The sequence below is a fragment of the Pipistrellus hanaki genome (assembly GCF_964339955.1).
Source record: "Pipistrellus hanaki genome assembly, chromosome: 19".
NCBI classification, from domain to species: Eukaryota; Metazoa; Chordata; class Mammalia; order Chiroptera; family Vespertilionidae; genus Pipistrellus; species Pipistrellus hanaki.
The window spans coordinates 24,736,939-24,750,544 of NC_140521.1; the positions used below are offsets into that span (position 1 = coordinate 24,736,939).

The window sequence follows — 13,606 nt, forward strand, 5'->3', positions numbered from 1 at the left end:
GAACCGGAAGGTCACAGTAGCATTCCGGTCAGGGCACATGCCCCAGGCTTGATTCCCAGTGTGGGGCCTGCAGGAGGCAGCCAACCAATGATTCTCTCTCATCACTGTTTCTCTCTCTCTCTCTCTTCATCTCTGATATCAATAAATGCATCTTTAAAGAAGAAGAGAGAAAGTATCAAATGGGATCAGGCAGTTGCTAATGAAGCATCACTCCACATGGAACCAACTGTAAACGTTCCGGGAGCCCTGAGGTAAGAGACCACGGAGCTGAGAGCAGGATTCGGCGCAGAGCAGGAGGGCGGACGCCGGCAGGCGAGGGCTCACAGCCTGGGAAGACCCACCGAACACTCCCCTCTGTGGGGAGAACCACCAGATTCCGAAAGCAGCACAGGCTCAGTCACAGCGGTCACAGTGCATGTGGAAGACCAGGCACAGAGGCCAGCACTCACGTGCAGTGGGGACACTGGAATGGGGGAGGGGGGGCGCCCAGAGAAGGCAGCCTGGTGGGAGTCACCCCTGAGGGAAGGGGATGGAGATGTGTCACCGGGCCTACACCCGAGCCCAGGGGAGCCCCACGGACTGGAGCAGCCTCTTCCACGAAAGCTCCACACAGCAGGCCCTTCCTCTGGGGGCCGGGCCGGAGGGAGGGAGGGCGGATGCTGGGCTGGGACACCAGGCACCTCCACAGGTAGCCCAGCTGGGAGGGTAGCTGAGCTTGGGGGGAGAGGATGAAACAGCAACAGAGCAGAGACCTAGAGTCAGAGGTACACACTCTCTGTGCCTGAGCTAGAATCGGGGTGCGCACTCCGGGCTCACTCACCACGTCCCGGGGCCCGGTCCAGGCGCACTCCACCGCGGTCTGGTTCAGGGCTCTGGCCTTGAGGCTGGGAGCCGGCGGGCGGACGCCTTTGGTCACGATGTGCGCGAACGCCAGGGGGCTGTCCCCCAGGCCGGTCCTGGCCCAGGCGGAGATCTCGTATGGCGTCTGAGCCGTCAGGTTGCCCACTGTGGAGACAGGAGTGGGAGTGCGAGGAGCTGGGTGCGAGTCGAGGACCTGTGTCCCAACAGGCACATCCTTTCTTCAAGTGCGAGCTCTCCGCTTCAGTGAGACCCACAGGTAGGAGGCTTCCGTTACTGCACAGGAGCGTTCAGAGCTGCTCATTCATGACCCTACAGCAGCCTCGCCTTCATCCAGTCATCCCATGGAGTCAGAGGGGCCCACCCCACCGTGTTCATCACACTGTTTATCAGACAGAAAAACTGCACTGGATTGCACGGCCCCAGGACGGGCATCATGAAATAATGTACCTTCCACACGTGTGTTCCATGAACTTCTACGGAGCCCCTCACAGTTGTTCCAAGGATATTTAATGAGAAGGAACAATTGTATGTTAAGTGAAAAAGGCAAGCCATAAAACTCCACAGACGTGTCCCGATCATAGATCTGCTGTGGTGTAGAGACATCTGAAGTTTGAGGAGGTTTTCCGGGGAAGTTGGAGTGGTCACTACACTGTCTGTGTCCTCGTCACGGAGCGCACAGCCGGGGCCCGAGCTCCACACGCGCCATGCGTTCCTAGACTCAAGCGGTCAGACTCCCTGAGCCCAGCTTTGTGTGAGAAGCAGAGCAGCACTTCTAAAGAGAATGCGTGCGAAGTGCTGGCAGCATCAAGCCGGCCCTCCGCGCCCCAGGCAGCGCCCAGCCTTCCTGCTGACGTGCTGACCCCTGGTGTGCGACCAAAGCCTACAGATTGGTATTGGTTACCCGCCCCCCCCTCCCCCCGCGTGCCCAGGCAAGCAAGCGCCGGCGCACAGTAGGTGCTCGACATCACTTTTATTCTTCTACAGCCTCCTGGGCAGCTTCTCCACCCCCCGCCCCTCCGCAACAGCTCTGCAAACAGGCGGGGGGGGGGAGGGGGGAGGAAGGGGGGTGAGGACGCCCTAACAACCTCCCCAGGACCCACAGGCAGCCTGCATCCTGGAGGTCTTCCCTGACAGAATCCAAATCTTCCCTGGAGCCCTGGCTGGTCTGGCTCAGTGGATAGTGCGTCGGCCTGTGGACTGAGGGGCCCAGGGGTTCGATTCTGGCCAAGGGCATGTACCTCAGTTGCAGGTTCCTCCCCAGCCCAGGCCCTGGTCAGCGCCTGTGTAGGAGGCAACCCATCCCATCAATGTGTCTCTCTCACGTCGATGTTTCTCTCCGTCGTTCCCTCTCTCTAAAAGTCACGGGGGAAATATCCTCGGTGGGGATTAAAAAAGTCTCCTCAAGCCCATTTCCAAATGTGAGCATTCTAACTGAGGCGGGGAGTAAGACACTGCCCCCCCCCCCCCTCCGCCTGTCCGCCATTCCCTCCACCACAGAACCCGAACGTGGCCACGCACCCGCCCTCCGCACCGCAGCAGCCGAGAAGAGCCAACGGGAGCAGGAGGGGGCCGGGCTGATGCAGGAGCCCTTCCCTGGGAACCAGACAGCATCCACGCGAGGCTCATCTGGCTTCACTCCGGGTTTTCCCTTTAAGTCTCCCACTTCCCTTAAGAGCCCTCTGGATCCTCACTGCCCCCGAACAGCGGCCTCCGGCCCACACCCTCCCCTCACATCCCTCACGCCTAGCCCCGCCTCCGCTCAGACTGCTCCGGGGTTACCTCTGTGGGACAGCGTGCTCCCTCGGAAGGTCAGAGTCCTCTTCTCCTGTCTGTGAGCGTCAAAGGCCCAGAAGAGGTTCACCACGTAGCCATCCACCTGCCACAGACAAGAACACATCACCAGTTGGCCACAGATCCCCAACGAGAGAGAAGGCACCCTCCTGCGCCGGCGCGGCCGCCACTCCCCGATGGCGCTGTTCCCTCGGCCTTGACCGAACTCCGCTTGTGCTGCAGTGAGCGCAGGGCGCCGTTCCACAGCGGGGGAGGCCACATACGGTGCACAGCACACACTCAGCAAGGCAGCGGTTCGGGAGAGTGAACGGACAGGAGTCAGTGCATGACGGCAGGAGGGGATCTGAGAAGGTCCTGGGGTTAAAGATACGGCACGCAGATGGTCCTTGCAATCAAGGCCAAGAGGTTTGCTCAGACTCAGTGCTCCCAGGAGCGCCGGCCCAGGCGCAGGGGAGCCGAACTTCTCCAGGCCTGAGACGCACAACTGCCAGGCACACACACCAAGAACGCTTCGAGACCAAAGACGGACAGACACGCTCCATGTGAGGCCATCTCAGAAGGAGGGCTTAATAGCCAACTGCAGCGCAGGGACTGGCAGAGACTCTGAGGCTTCTGTCTGTCTGTCCCCCACCCTTCCCTACTTCTCAGACAGGACGATGTGAGGAGCAACAGGCAAGAAAGAACCCGAGAACCTGGGGCGCAGTGACTATGGGGAGTGGCCATGCGAGTCGGGTGAGCAGAGGAACAGGGGTGATGGGAGAGGGAGGGGGTGATGGGAGAGGGACGGGGGGATGGGAGAGGGACGGGGGGATGGGAGAGGGACGGGGGATGGGAGAGGGACGGGGGGATGGGAGATGGACGGGGGGGTGGGAGAGGGACTGGGGGTTGGGAGAGGGACGGGGGGATGGGAGATGGACGGGGGGATGGGAGAGGGATGGGGGGATGGGAGAGGGACGGGGGGATGGGAGAGGGACGGGGGAATGGGAGAGGGACGGGGGGATGGGAGAGGGACGGGGGGATGGGAGAGGGACGGGGGGATGGGAGAGGGACGGGGGGTGGGGTGATGGGAGAGGGACGGGGGGTGGGGTGATGGGAGAGGGACGGGGGGATGGGAGAGGGACGGGGGGATGGGAGAGGGACGGGGGGATGGGAGAGGGACGGGGGGATGGGAGAGGGACGGGGGGATGGGAGAGGGACGGGGGGATGGGAGAGGGACGGGGGGATGGGAGAGGGACGGGGGAATGGGAGAGGGACGGGGTGATGGGAGAGGGACGGGGGGATGGGAGAGGGACGGGGGGATGGGAGAGGGACGGGGGGATGGGAGATGGACGGGGGGATGGGAGAGGAACGGGGTGATGGGAGATGGACGGGGGGGTGGGAGAGGGACTGGGGGTTGGGAGAGGGACGGGGGGATGGGAGAGGGACGGGGGGATGGGAGAGGGACGGGGGGATGGGAGAGGGACGGGTGATGGGAGAGAAACGGGTGATGGGGTGATGCGGGTGATAGGAGAGGGATGGGGGGATGGGTGATGGACAGGGTTATGGGAGAGGGACAGGGTAGAGGGTGGATGTGCTTGCAAGCAGCCGACTCTTGTAAGATGCGTCCATGGTGGAGTAGCAGCACTAACACCACCCAACAGCGCCGACACGGCGGGCCCGTCCATGTCGGCACCGGCCTTGCAGGCTGGGCTGGGCCGTGAGCCACTGAAGGACAGAACGTAAGTGAGGTGCCCCCTTCCGACGCGGCTCAGGCTCTCCATGGGGGAGCCGCCTTGGGCTCAGCGTCACTGGCCCGGGTCCCTGTTCCCTCCCGGCACTGGGCCATCGCCCGCCGGCAGTCGGAGCGCCCGCCTTACCTGGACGTCGCTCGCCATGGCCAGGGTGAAGCTCACAGAACTATCCGTGCAGCTGTCAATGCGGATGTCCGGAGGCGGGACCACTGCAAGAGTGCAACAAGGGACAGCAGTGAGGACAGAGAGGGAGGACGGTGAGTGAGGACGGTGAGGACTGCGAGTGAGGAGGGCAGTGAGGAGGGTGAGTGAGGAGGGTGAGTGAGGAGGGCAGTGAGGACGGTGAGTGAGGAGGGTGAGTGAGGAGGGTGAGTGAGGACGGTGAGGACTGCGAGTGAGGAGGGCAGTGAGGAGGGTGAGTGAGGAGGGCAGTGAGGAGGGTGAGTGAGGAGGGCAGTGAGGAGGGTGAGTGAGGAGGGTGAGTGAGGGTGGCGAGTGAGGAGGGCAGTGAGGAGGGTGAGTGAGGGTGGCGAGTGAGGAGGGCAGTGAGGAGGGTGAGTGAGGAGGGCAGTGAGGAGGGTGAGTGAGGAGGGTGAGTGAGGAGGGCAGTGAGGATGGTGAGTGAGGACGGCGAGTGAGGAGGGCAGTGAGGAGGGTGAGTGAGGAGGGCAGTGAGGAGGGCAGTGAGGAGGGCAGTGAGGAGGGTGAGTGAGGAGGGCAGTGAGGAGGGCAGTGAGGAGGGCAGTGAGGACGGTGAGTGAGGAGGGTGAGTGAGGAGGGCAGTGAGGACGGTGAGTGAGGAGGGTGAGGAGGGGAGTGAGGACGGTGAGTGAGGAAAGCAGTGAGGAGGGTGAGTGAGGAGGGCAGTGAGGAGGGCAGTGAGGAGGGTGAGTGAGGAGGGCAGTGAGGAGGGCAGTGAGGAGGGTGAGTGAGGAGGGCAGTGAGGAGGGCAGTGAGGAGGGCAGTGAGGACGGTGAGTGAGGAGGGTGAGTGAGGAGGGCAGTGAGGACGGTGAGTGAGGAGGGTGAGTGAGGAGGGCAGTGAGGAGGGCAGTGAGGAGGGTGAGTGAGGAGGGCAGTGAGGAGAGCAGTGAGGAGGGTGAGTGAGGAGGGTGAGTGAGGAGGGCAGTGAGGACGGTGAGTGAGGACGGCGAGTGAGGAGGGCAGTGAGGAGGGTGAGTGAGGAGGGCAGTGAGGAGGGTGAGTGAGGAGGGCAGTGAGGAGGGTGAGTGAGGAGGGCAGTGAGGAGGGCAGTGAGGAGGGTGAGTGAGGAGGGCAGTGAGGAGGGTGAGTGAGGAGGGCAGTGAGGAGGGCAGTGAGGAGGGTGAGTGAGGAGGGCAGTGAGGAGGGCAGTGAGGAGGGCAGTGAGGAGGGTGAGTGAGGAGGGTGAGTGAGGAGGGCAGTGAGGACTGCGAGTGAGGAGGGCAGTGAGGAGGGCGAGTGAGGAGGGCAGTGAGGATGGTGAGTGAGGACGGCGAGTGAGGAGGGCAGTGAGGAGGGTGAGTGAGGAGGGTGAGTGAGGAGGGCAGTGAGGATGGTGAGTGAGGACGGCGAGTGAGGAGGGCAGTGAGGAGGGTGAGTGAGGAGGGCAGTGAGGAGGGCAGTGAGGAGGGTGAGTGAGGAGGGCAGTGAGGAGGGCAGTGAGGAGGGTGAGTGAGGAGGGCAGTGAGGAGGGCAGTGAGGAGGGTGAGTGAGGAGGGCAGTGAGGAGGGCAGTGAGGAGGGCAGTGAGGAGGGTGAGTGAGGAGGGTGAGTGAGGAGGGCAGTGAGGACTGCGAGTGAGGAGGGCAGTGAGGAGGGCGAGTGAGGAGGGCAGTGAGGATGGTGAGTGAGGAGGGTGAGTGAGGAGGGCAGTGAGGATGGTGAGTGAGGACGGCGAGTGAGGAGGGCAGTGAGGAGGGTGAGTGAGGAGGGCAGTGAGGAGGGCAGTGAGGAGGGTGAGTGAGGAGGGCAGTGAGGAGGGCAGTGAGGAGGGTGAGTGAGGAGGGCAGTGAGGAGGGTGAGTGAGGAGGGCAGTGAGGATGGTGAGTGAGGACGGCGAGTGAGGAGGGCAGTGAGGAGGGCAGTGAGGAGGGTGAGTGAGGAGGGCAGTGAGGAGGGCAGTGAGGACGGTGAGTGAGGAGGGTGAGTGAGGAGGGCAGTGAGGAGGGTGAGTGAGGAGGGTGAGTGAGGAGGGCAGTGAGGACGGTGAGTGAGGAGGGTGAGGAGGGGAGTGAGGACGGTGAGTGAGGAAAGCAGTGAGGAGGGTGAGTGAGGAGGGTGAGTGAGGAGGGTGAGTGAGGGTGGCGAGTGAGGAGGGCAGTGAGGAGGGTGAGTGAGGAGGGCAGTGAGGAGGGTGAGTGAGGAGGGTGAGTGAGGAGGGCAGTGAGGAGGGTGAGTGAGGAGGGTGAGTGAGGAGGGTGAGTGAGGAGGGTGAGTGAGGATGGCAGGGAGGAGGGCGAATGAGGACAGTAGAGGGAGGATGGCAGGATGAACATCTCCACCGAGACCATGCGGCCCTCCGGTGGCGAAGAGAGGCGCCTCCGGGGCTGCTGGTGCCGTGCCTGCCTCTCTCAGCCCTGAGCCCGGGCTGAGGCATCCCGGCCACCGGGCCACCAATGCTCACCGGCTCTCCTGGCAGCTACCCCGGGGAGAAAGTTCCTTCATGTCGATGCCCAACAACCCGTGCCGCCCCAGGCAGAGGCCACGAATAAGGACCCCATGCCTCGTCCCTCTGCGAGGACGGCAGCAGATACACAGCAGCTCTGGCAACGAGAGCCTGGTCCAGTGTCTGGCGAACCTGAATCCGACCTCCTGCCCCGACGTTAACGAGAAGCCGCGCATCGTCCAGAGCCGGAGCCTGAGCAGCGAGCTACACCCAGAGGCCAGGGCACCCCGCAGACGCCAGTCTAGCTCTCAGCACCCCCTCCTCTCCTGTCCTGCGCAGCCCGGTGGGAGCCCGGCGTCCGGGGCGGCGCCCCCGCTGAGAGCGGCGGGGCGGGGCGGCGGGCAGGCTCTCCCGCTCCCTGACAGCTGAGGGCTCCTGCCCCGCCCGAAGGGCTCGGGGATGCCTGTGCCGGCAGTGTCTCAGCACCTTCCTCAGGAGCGGACACCGCCTGCTGGCAGAGACGGCAGAGCCTGGCGTTTCCGATCATCAGCCATTAACGACGCTGCGCTCAAGGAAACAGCCTCAGGGGAAGGACAGCACGGAGGTCCGGCCGTGCCGCGGGGACATAACCTGCGTGACCGCTGTGCTGCAGGCACGCGGCGCGAGCCCCCTCCAGGGACACGCTCCTCCGCTGCAGCACGTCAGACCCGCGGGGTCAGTGAGAATCAGAGATCGATTCACATCAAACAACAAAGTGGTTCTTAGGCCACAAGTGATGCTGAACACGGCTTCTCTCACTTCCAGTCCACCCACCACATCCCATCACTAACTTGGTGCTTCTGGTCGATGCCACTAATTTTTAGAGAGAGTGTAAGAAAGAGGGAAAGACAGAGAAATCTTGATGTGAGAGAAACACATCGATGGGTTGCCCAGCACACGCCCAGACTGGGGAGGAGCCTGCAACCGAGGTACGTGCTCTGGACCAGGAATCGAACCTGGGACCCTTCAGTCTGCAGGCCGATGCTCTACCCACTGAGCCAAACAGGCCAGGGCCTTCATCTTCTTAACATTAGGATATTTCACAACCGATATTTCTGACTCCATCCACAGCTGCCTCCTGCATGTCCCGAACCAGAGCACGGCCAGGAGCCCAGGTTCCTCAAAGCCGTGCATGAGGATGCGAAGAGGAGCAAAGGCAGATGGACTGTGCCCGGAGTTCAGGGCCTGTACCTGTGCTGACCTCCCGAAGTCCCTGGTTCAGTGCAGCCAGTCCATCCTAGTCTGACGCTGCTTTGTGCAAGGACACGACTCCACAGTGGAAGCCGCAGGCAGTGAATTCAGCACCTCCCTCCAGGGCCCACAGCACCTGCCCAAAGCCTCACTGGATCTGCGGCCTCCCCGCCTGACCTCCACCGGACAGGCACTCTCCGGACCCGGAGCCGGCGCACAGGTTCAGGGGAAGGGAGGATACCCAAGCACGCGAACCCCGGACTGCACGACCATCCCCTGCCCCATCCGTGTGCGGAGCCTCCACTTAACCGCTTCCTTTCCCTCTCATCAGCGGTCTCCTGGCTCCTGCTTGGGGCCAGCGGCAGAGCAGAGGAAGCAGAGCAGCTCTGCCCTCACAAGGCACACACGCCAGACAGGTGCCGGCCCCCAGCACGCGGGCCACAGGCCCTGTCTCGCTGCCGCAGGTTCACGGCGGCTCAGGCGCGGGCGTGGGGCAACGGGTCAGGCTCCCCTCTGCTGGCACCGACTAGGTGACAAGTGACGTGGCCTCCTTGCTGCCCCTCACCTGTGCCCACAGGTGTGCTGAGGGGCCAGCTGGATGAGGGCAGCGGCTGTCCCTACCAGGTCCTGGCTGGACATGGCCACCTGGACACGGCCCGGCGCCAGGCGGACAAGTGAAGGAGAGGTGCCTTCTGTTCGGGGTGCTGGCGTCAACGCAGTGGGCCAGGCCTGGCGGCCTGCAAACCCCTGGATGTTGCGTCCTAAGAAGTCCCCGTGCCCAGCGGAGGCATGCATTCTGTCACCCAGGCGCCCCGCCCGTGTCGGAGGACAGGCCTGTGACCTTTGAATCCCTCCCCAGCCCCCAGGCACTGAGCTGCCTCTGCAGGCCGCTCTCGGCCCTGGACCTGCGGCCTGGAACCACGCACCTTTCTCCCGTGTGGTGGTGATGGATTTGGAGTCGCTCCAGTTTCCTATACCGCGGCTCGTCACCGCAGCCACCTGTTCAGACAGAGTGAACTCAGCAGGAAACACAGGCCGTAGCCACAGCCAGGCTCCCAGGGGGCCAAGGAGAGAGGCCTGGGCAGTGGGTGTCACAGGTACAGACAGGGGCAGGACACTCCGAGGCCCCGCACCTGAAGGAAGAGGGGAAGAGGCGGGGGCCAGGGAGCCGGGGGAGCCGGGGGAGCCGGGGGTAAGGGGGTTGGGAAGGAGCCTTGAGCACCGAGGTCAGGACGTTACTATGACAATGAAGCCAGCTTTTCCTGAGGAGCAAGGGAGTGAGTGTGTGCCCCCATGTACGCACACATTAAGTGTGCACATATGTGAAAACGGGCGCTGAGCCTTACAGCGTGAGGGAGTCTGTATATGTACTTCATGGTCTCAAACATGTTTGCACAAAATCTCTTTTTTCTGCTGGGGATACCGGCAGCATGTTTTGTAAGAACCTCACAGCATCCGTCTGCAGAGCCTCGCACAGCTCTGCAGGCCAGGCTGCAACAGGAGAGGAGAGGGCGTGCAGGAGCATACGAGCTGGAGAGCCGGCCGAGCATCGGGCAGAACAGCGCTCCCAGGGCCCTCGGCCCTGAGCCGAGTCTGCCTTCAAGTTCTCTGGGCCCGGGTGCCGGGAAGAGACGGAAAGAAACAGCAACGCCAGGGGGAGCGGGGAAGGAAGGTCTCAGGAAGGCAACGGGCGCCTCCCCACGGCCCAGCCCGAGCCAGGCAGGAAGGGCGCTCACCCTGACGGTGTACTGAGCGCCGACCAGCACGTTCCTGATCTCCGTGGCGTTGCTGGCGGCCCTCTGGGAGGCCCACGTCCTGGAACCGCTCCGGCTGTACTCCACCTGCCGTGCGAAGACATGTGTTGGCGAAGGGTCGTCACAAGGCGGGCACCTGACCTGATGGGACCAGGAGCATCGGGGAGGTGGGCTGTTCTAAGGGATGACCCTCCTGACGAGGTCGCATCACAGGGAATCCGCACACAGAAGACCCTTCTGCTCCGCACCACGCCCAGGAGGCACTCACAATGTACTCCCGCACGAGGCCCTGGCTGTGGGCGGGAGGGGCCCAGCGGCCCACAATCGCTCCTTCCTCGTCCCGGGGCAGGGACAGCTGGAGGTTCCGAGGGGCGTCAGGCACTAGGAGAGAGGCAGGGGTTAAACACGTCTGCACACCGGCCCCTGGGCGAGTCCCGGAAGGGGGATGAGGAAGGGTCGGGACCGGCCTGTGACCTCTCCACAGGACAGGAAACCATGGCCAGTGGCGGGCCTCGGCTTGGTCGTGGCTCACTAGGCTTCTGCCCACCAGGTCTCCCCACCTCCCAGGGCCTCCCCGTGATGAACTCCTTGGGAAAGACCTCAGCAAGGCTTCCAAAGCCCCCGCTTTTGGCTTGGATTGAACCAATCAGCCTTAGCTGGGAACCTCGGGGCACTCCACCCAGGAACCCCAATCCAGGCCCTGCTGCTCGGCCTGCACTGTCATGACCTCCCGAGTGGCCGAGGCACACGGGGCCTCCTGAGGGTCTGAGTAGCACCTTCTCCACTTGGCTTCCCCGGGGACCCTCTCGGCTGCTCAGCGCCAGGCCCACTGAGCACATTAATGTTAAGTGTTAACACAGGTCCTCGTGGCAGCTGTGAACACAGAGCTCACGAGCTGTGGAAGCAGGAGCCTTGGACACATGTGTGTTGGGCAGGGTCTTTACCACTGAGCCACACATCTCTGACATGCCTCGCATTTTAAGGACGATGAGCTCTTAAGTGCCAAGCACTGGGAAACCCCTGAAGACAGTAGGCAGACACAGAAACTCAGTAAGAAATGCACAACAGGGCAGTGGTGGGCAGAATCTGAACGCATCTTTGTAAGCTAATTATGTGACATAATAAGGATAAATGTCCTCCCTGGCCGGTTTGACTCAGTGGATAGAGCATTGGTCTGTGGATTCAAAGGTCCTGGGTTTGATTCCGGTCAAAGGCACATGCCCAGGTTGCGGGCTTGGTCCCCAGCAGGGGGGCATGTAGGAGGCAGCTGATCAATGATTCTCTCTCTCTCTCTCTCTCCCCCTTCCTCTCTGAAATCAGTAAGATACATTTAAGAAAAATAAATGTCCAGCAACGTAGGCAGGACCACAGAGCAGCGCCCTGCACTTTTGCCTGAGGCATGTGGCCCCGTGCCCGTCGAGGACCCCAGGAAACCGAGACGCCACGCCAGGCCTCACAGACACCACACAAACGGACACGGCGGCACTTACGCCCCTCGGGGGTCCGCAGCGTCAGGATGTCGTTGGTGCTGTGCACCTTGCTCAGGCACTGCACCTGCACCTTCACCTGGTACGTGGTGTCCGGCTTCAGAACGCGGAGCCTTGTGCTGGTTTTGTTGCTGTGGGTCTCCAGGGTCTTCCAAAGGCTCTCCCCCACCACCCTGGCCAGCAGAAAGAGGGGGGTCACACGGAGGAGGTCACACAGAACCCTTCCCTGCACACCACAGCGCTGCTCTCTACGCAGGAGACAGGGCCCCGAGGCGGGGAGGACCCACCTGTAGTAGACATTGTACACACAGGAAGCGGAGGGCATCTTCTTGGGCCGCGTCCAGGTCAAAGTTACGTCCCCGGAGAAGTCCGCTGTCCACTGCAGGTTCTGCACCTTGTAAACAGTCAGTTCATCTGGAGATAAGGGATACAGGGAAGAGATCTCACACATTCTTGGACATCAGAAGATTCCAGAGGCTCCTGATATGGACAGACCTCCATGACCTAGATGGCCAGGCCATGCTGTCACCTTAAAGATGCCTGAGAAAACAGAGGAGTCCTTCCTATGCAACCCCCGCCCCAGGCTTCCTAGCTGTCCCCTCCGTGTCTACACTCATTTAAAGCCACTTCTCAACGGAGGGAGCTAGGGTACAGGCTGTCGCAGCAGGGCTGCTGCTGCTGCAGACGAAACGTGTTCCCTCAGAATTCACGTGCTGGACACTAACCCCAGGATGGTTCAGCGGGTCAGGCCTTGGGAGGTGGTTAGGTCATGAGGCTGGAGCTGCATGAATGAGCCGAGTATCCACAGGATACCTAGAGAGCTCCCTCGTCACCTCCCCAAGGACACAGTGGGAACAAGGAGATGGACAGGAACCTGTTAGCGACTGTATCTTGGACTCTCAATATCCAGACTGAAAACTAAATGCCTGCTGTTTCTAAGCCACCCAGTCTGCATGCTCTGTGTGGTACTGAAGGGCCTGAGGCAACTACTCAATTTATTCCAGACAGAAGTGCCAAGCCCTGTGAAAGCAACAGTGCAGAAGCCTGGGGTGGGGAGCTAAGAAAATAGGCTCAAGACCAGCCTTTCCCACAGGCATGGGGAGCCTTTCCCACAGGCATGGGGAGCCTTTCCACAGCATGGGGAGCCTTTCCACAGACATGGGGAGCCTTTCCCACAGGCATGGGGAGCCTTTCCAAAGGCATGGGGAGCCTTTCCACAGACATGGGGAGCCTTTCCCACAGGCATGGGGGGCCTTTCCACAGCATGGGGAGCCTTTCCCACAGCATGGGGAGCCTTTCCACAGGCATGGGGATCTGGGAGCCACGCCAGGGGCTGGTTCAGACTGAGGACAAACTCAGAGGGTTCTCTCTAGCTGCCCCAAGGGATGAGGTTGGGCCAGGGGATAAGGCTGGACCCTGGGGAGAAAGGTTGGGAGTGGGGTGGGGAGAAGAGAGAGCAAAGGGGGAGACCAGGCTGGGGTACTCACCGTTGCAGGCCTGCTCGTCGCTCTCATCCGCACAGTCCAGGAAGCCATCGCAGCGCTCCAAGGGTTGCAGGCAGGCCTCGCCATCCGTGCATGGGAACTCACCACTCGCACAGGCCAGGGCACCGCGTGTGGCTGCAACACAGGGGACCATGCTGTGTGAATGTCTGTCAGGTGTAGGAGCAGGGTTTGCATTCTGAAAGAACACGCCCCGAGGATGAGCGATGACAGCAGATACCATGGGGCCTGCTTCTGATGGGAACTGACATCTGCTCAGTGACACACAGAGCCCTGAAGGCACACTAGGCCTCGGTCCTGGCTCTGCACGATCTGCAGCAAACCACTGGACAGCACCAAGCTCAGTTCCCGTCTGTCTATAAAACTGGGTGACAACTCCATCAGTCCTGTCTCCCAGGATCTAGGGGCAGCAGGAGGTCAGGATGCTTAACCATCTATAGGCCATAAGCATCTATAGACGCAAGCGGAGGACCTTTTTAAATTAAATTCAAAATACCATGGCAGTTAACTGGTTAAGGGCTCCCTCCTAGCCTCCCAAACCTGCAGTCAGTTAGTCGTTTCTCAGGTGAGGGAGCCTCCTCCCACGGTACCACATTGGCCTCTTCCCAGCTGCAGCCCCAAATCAGGGTTACTTCCTGAGAGACGCCAGTGCCCGGCGCAGCCCTG

At 61.9% G+C, this 13,606-nt stretch overlaps 1 protein-coding gene across 2 annotated transcripts in view; it reads right to left on the reverse strand.

Moving 5' to 3' along the window:
• Window positions 1–13,606, reverse strand: part of SORL1 (sortilin related receptor 1) — a 135,901-nt gene that overhangs the window by 13,094 nt on the left and 109,201 nt on the right. For both annotated transcript variants that reach the window (XM_084868410.1, XM_084868411.1), the window contains 9 exons: window positions 12,926–13,057; window positions 11,726–11,852; window positions 11,442–11,611; window positions 10,220–10,332; window positions 9,934–10,038; window positions 9,124–9,196; window positions 4,509–4,591; window positions 2,641–2,737; window positions 821–1,005 (listed from right to left, as the gene is read on the reverse strand). In XM_084868410.1, the coding sequence (XP_084724536.1) occupies window positions 821–1,005; window positions 2,641–2,737; window positions 4,509–4,591; window positions 9,124–9,196; window positions 9,934–10,038; window positions 10,220–10,332; window positions 11,442–11,611; window positions 11,726–11,852; window positions 12,926–13,057 (1,085 nt within the window). The remainder of the gene's footprint in view (window positions 1–820; window positions 1,006–2,640; window positions 2,738–4,508; window positions 4,592–9,123; window positions 9,197–9,933; window positions 10,039–10,219; window positions 10,333–11,441; window positions 11,612–11,725; window positions 11,853–12,925; window positions 13,058–13,606) is intronic.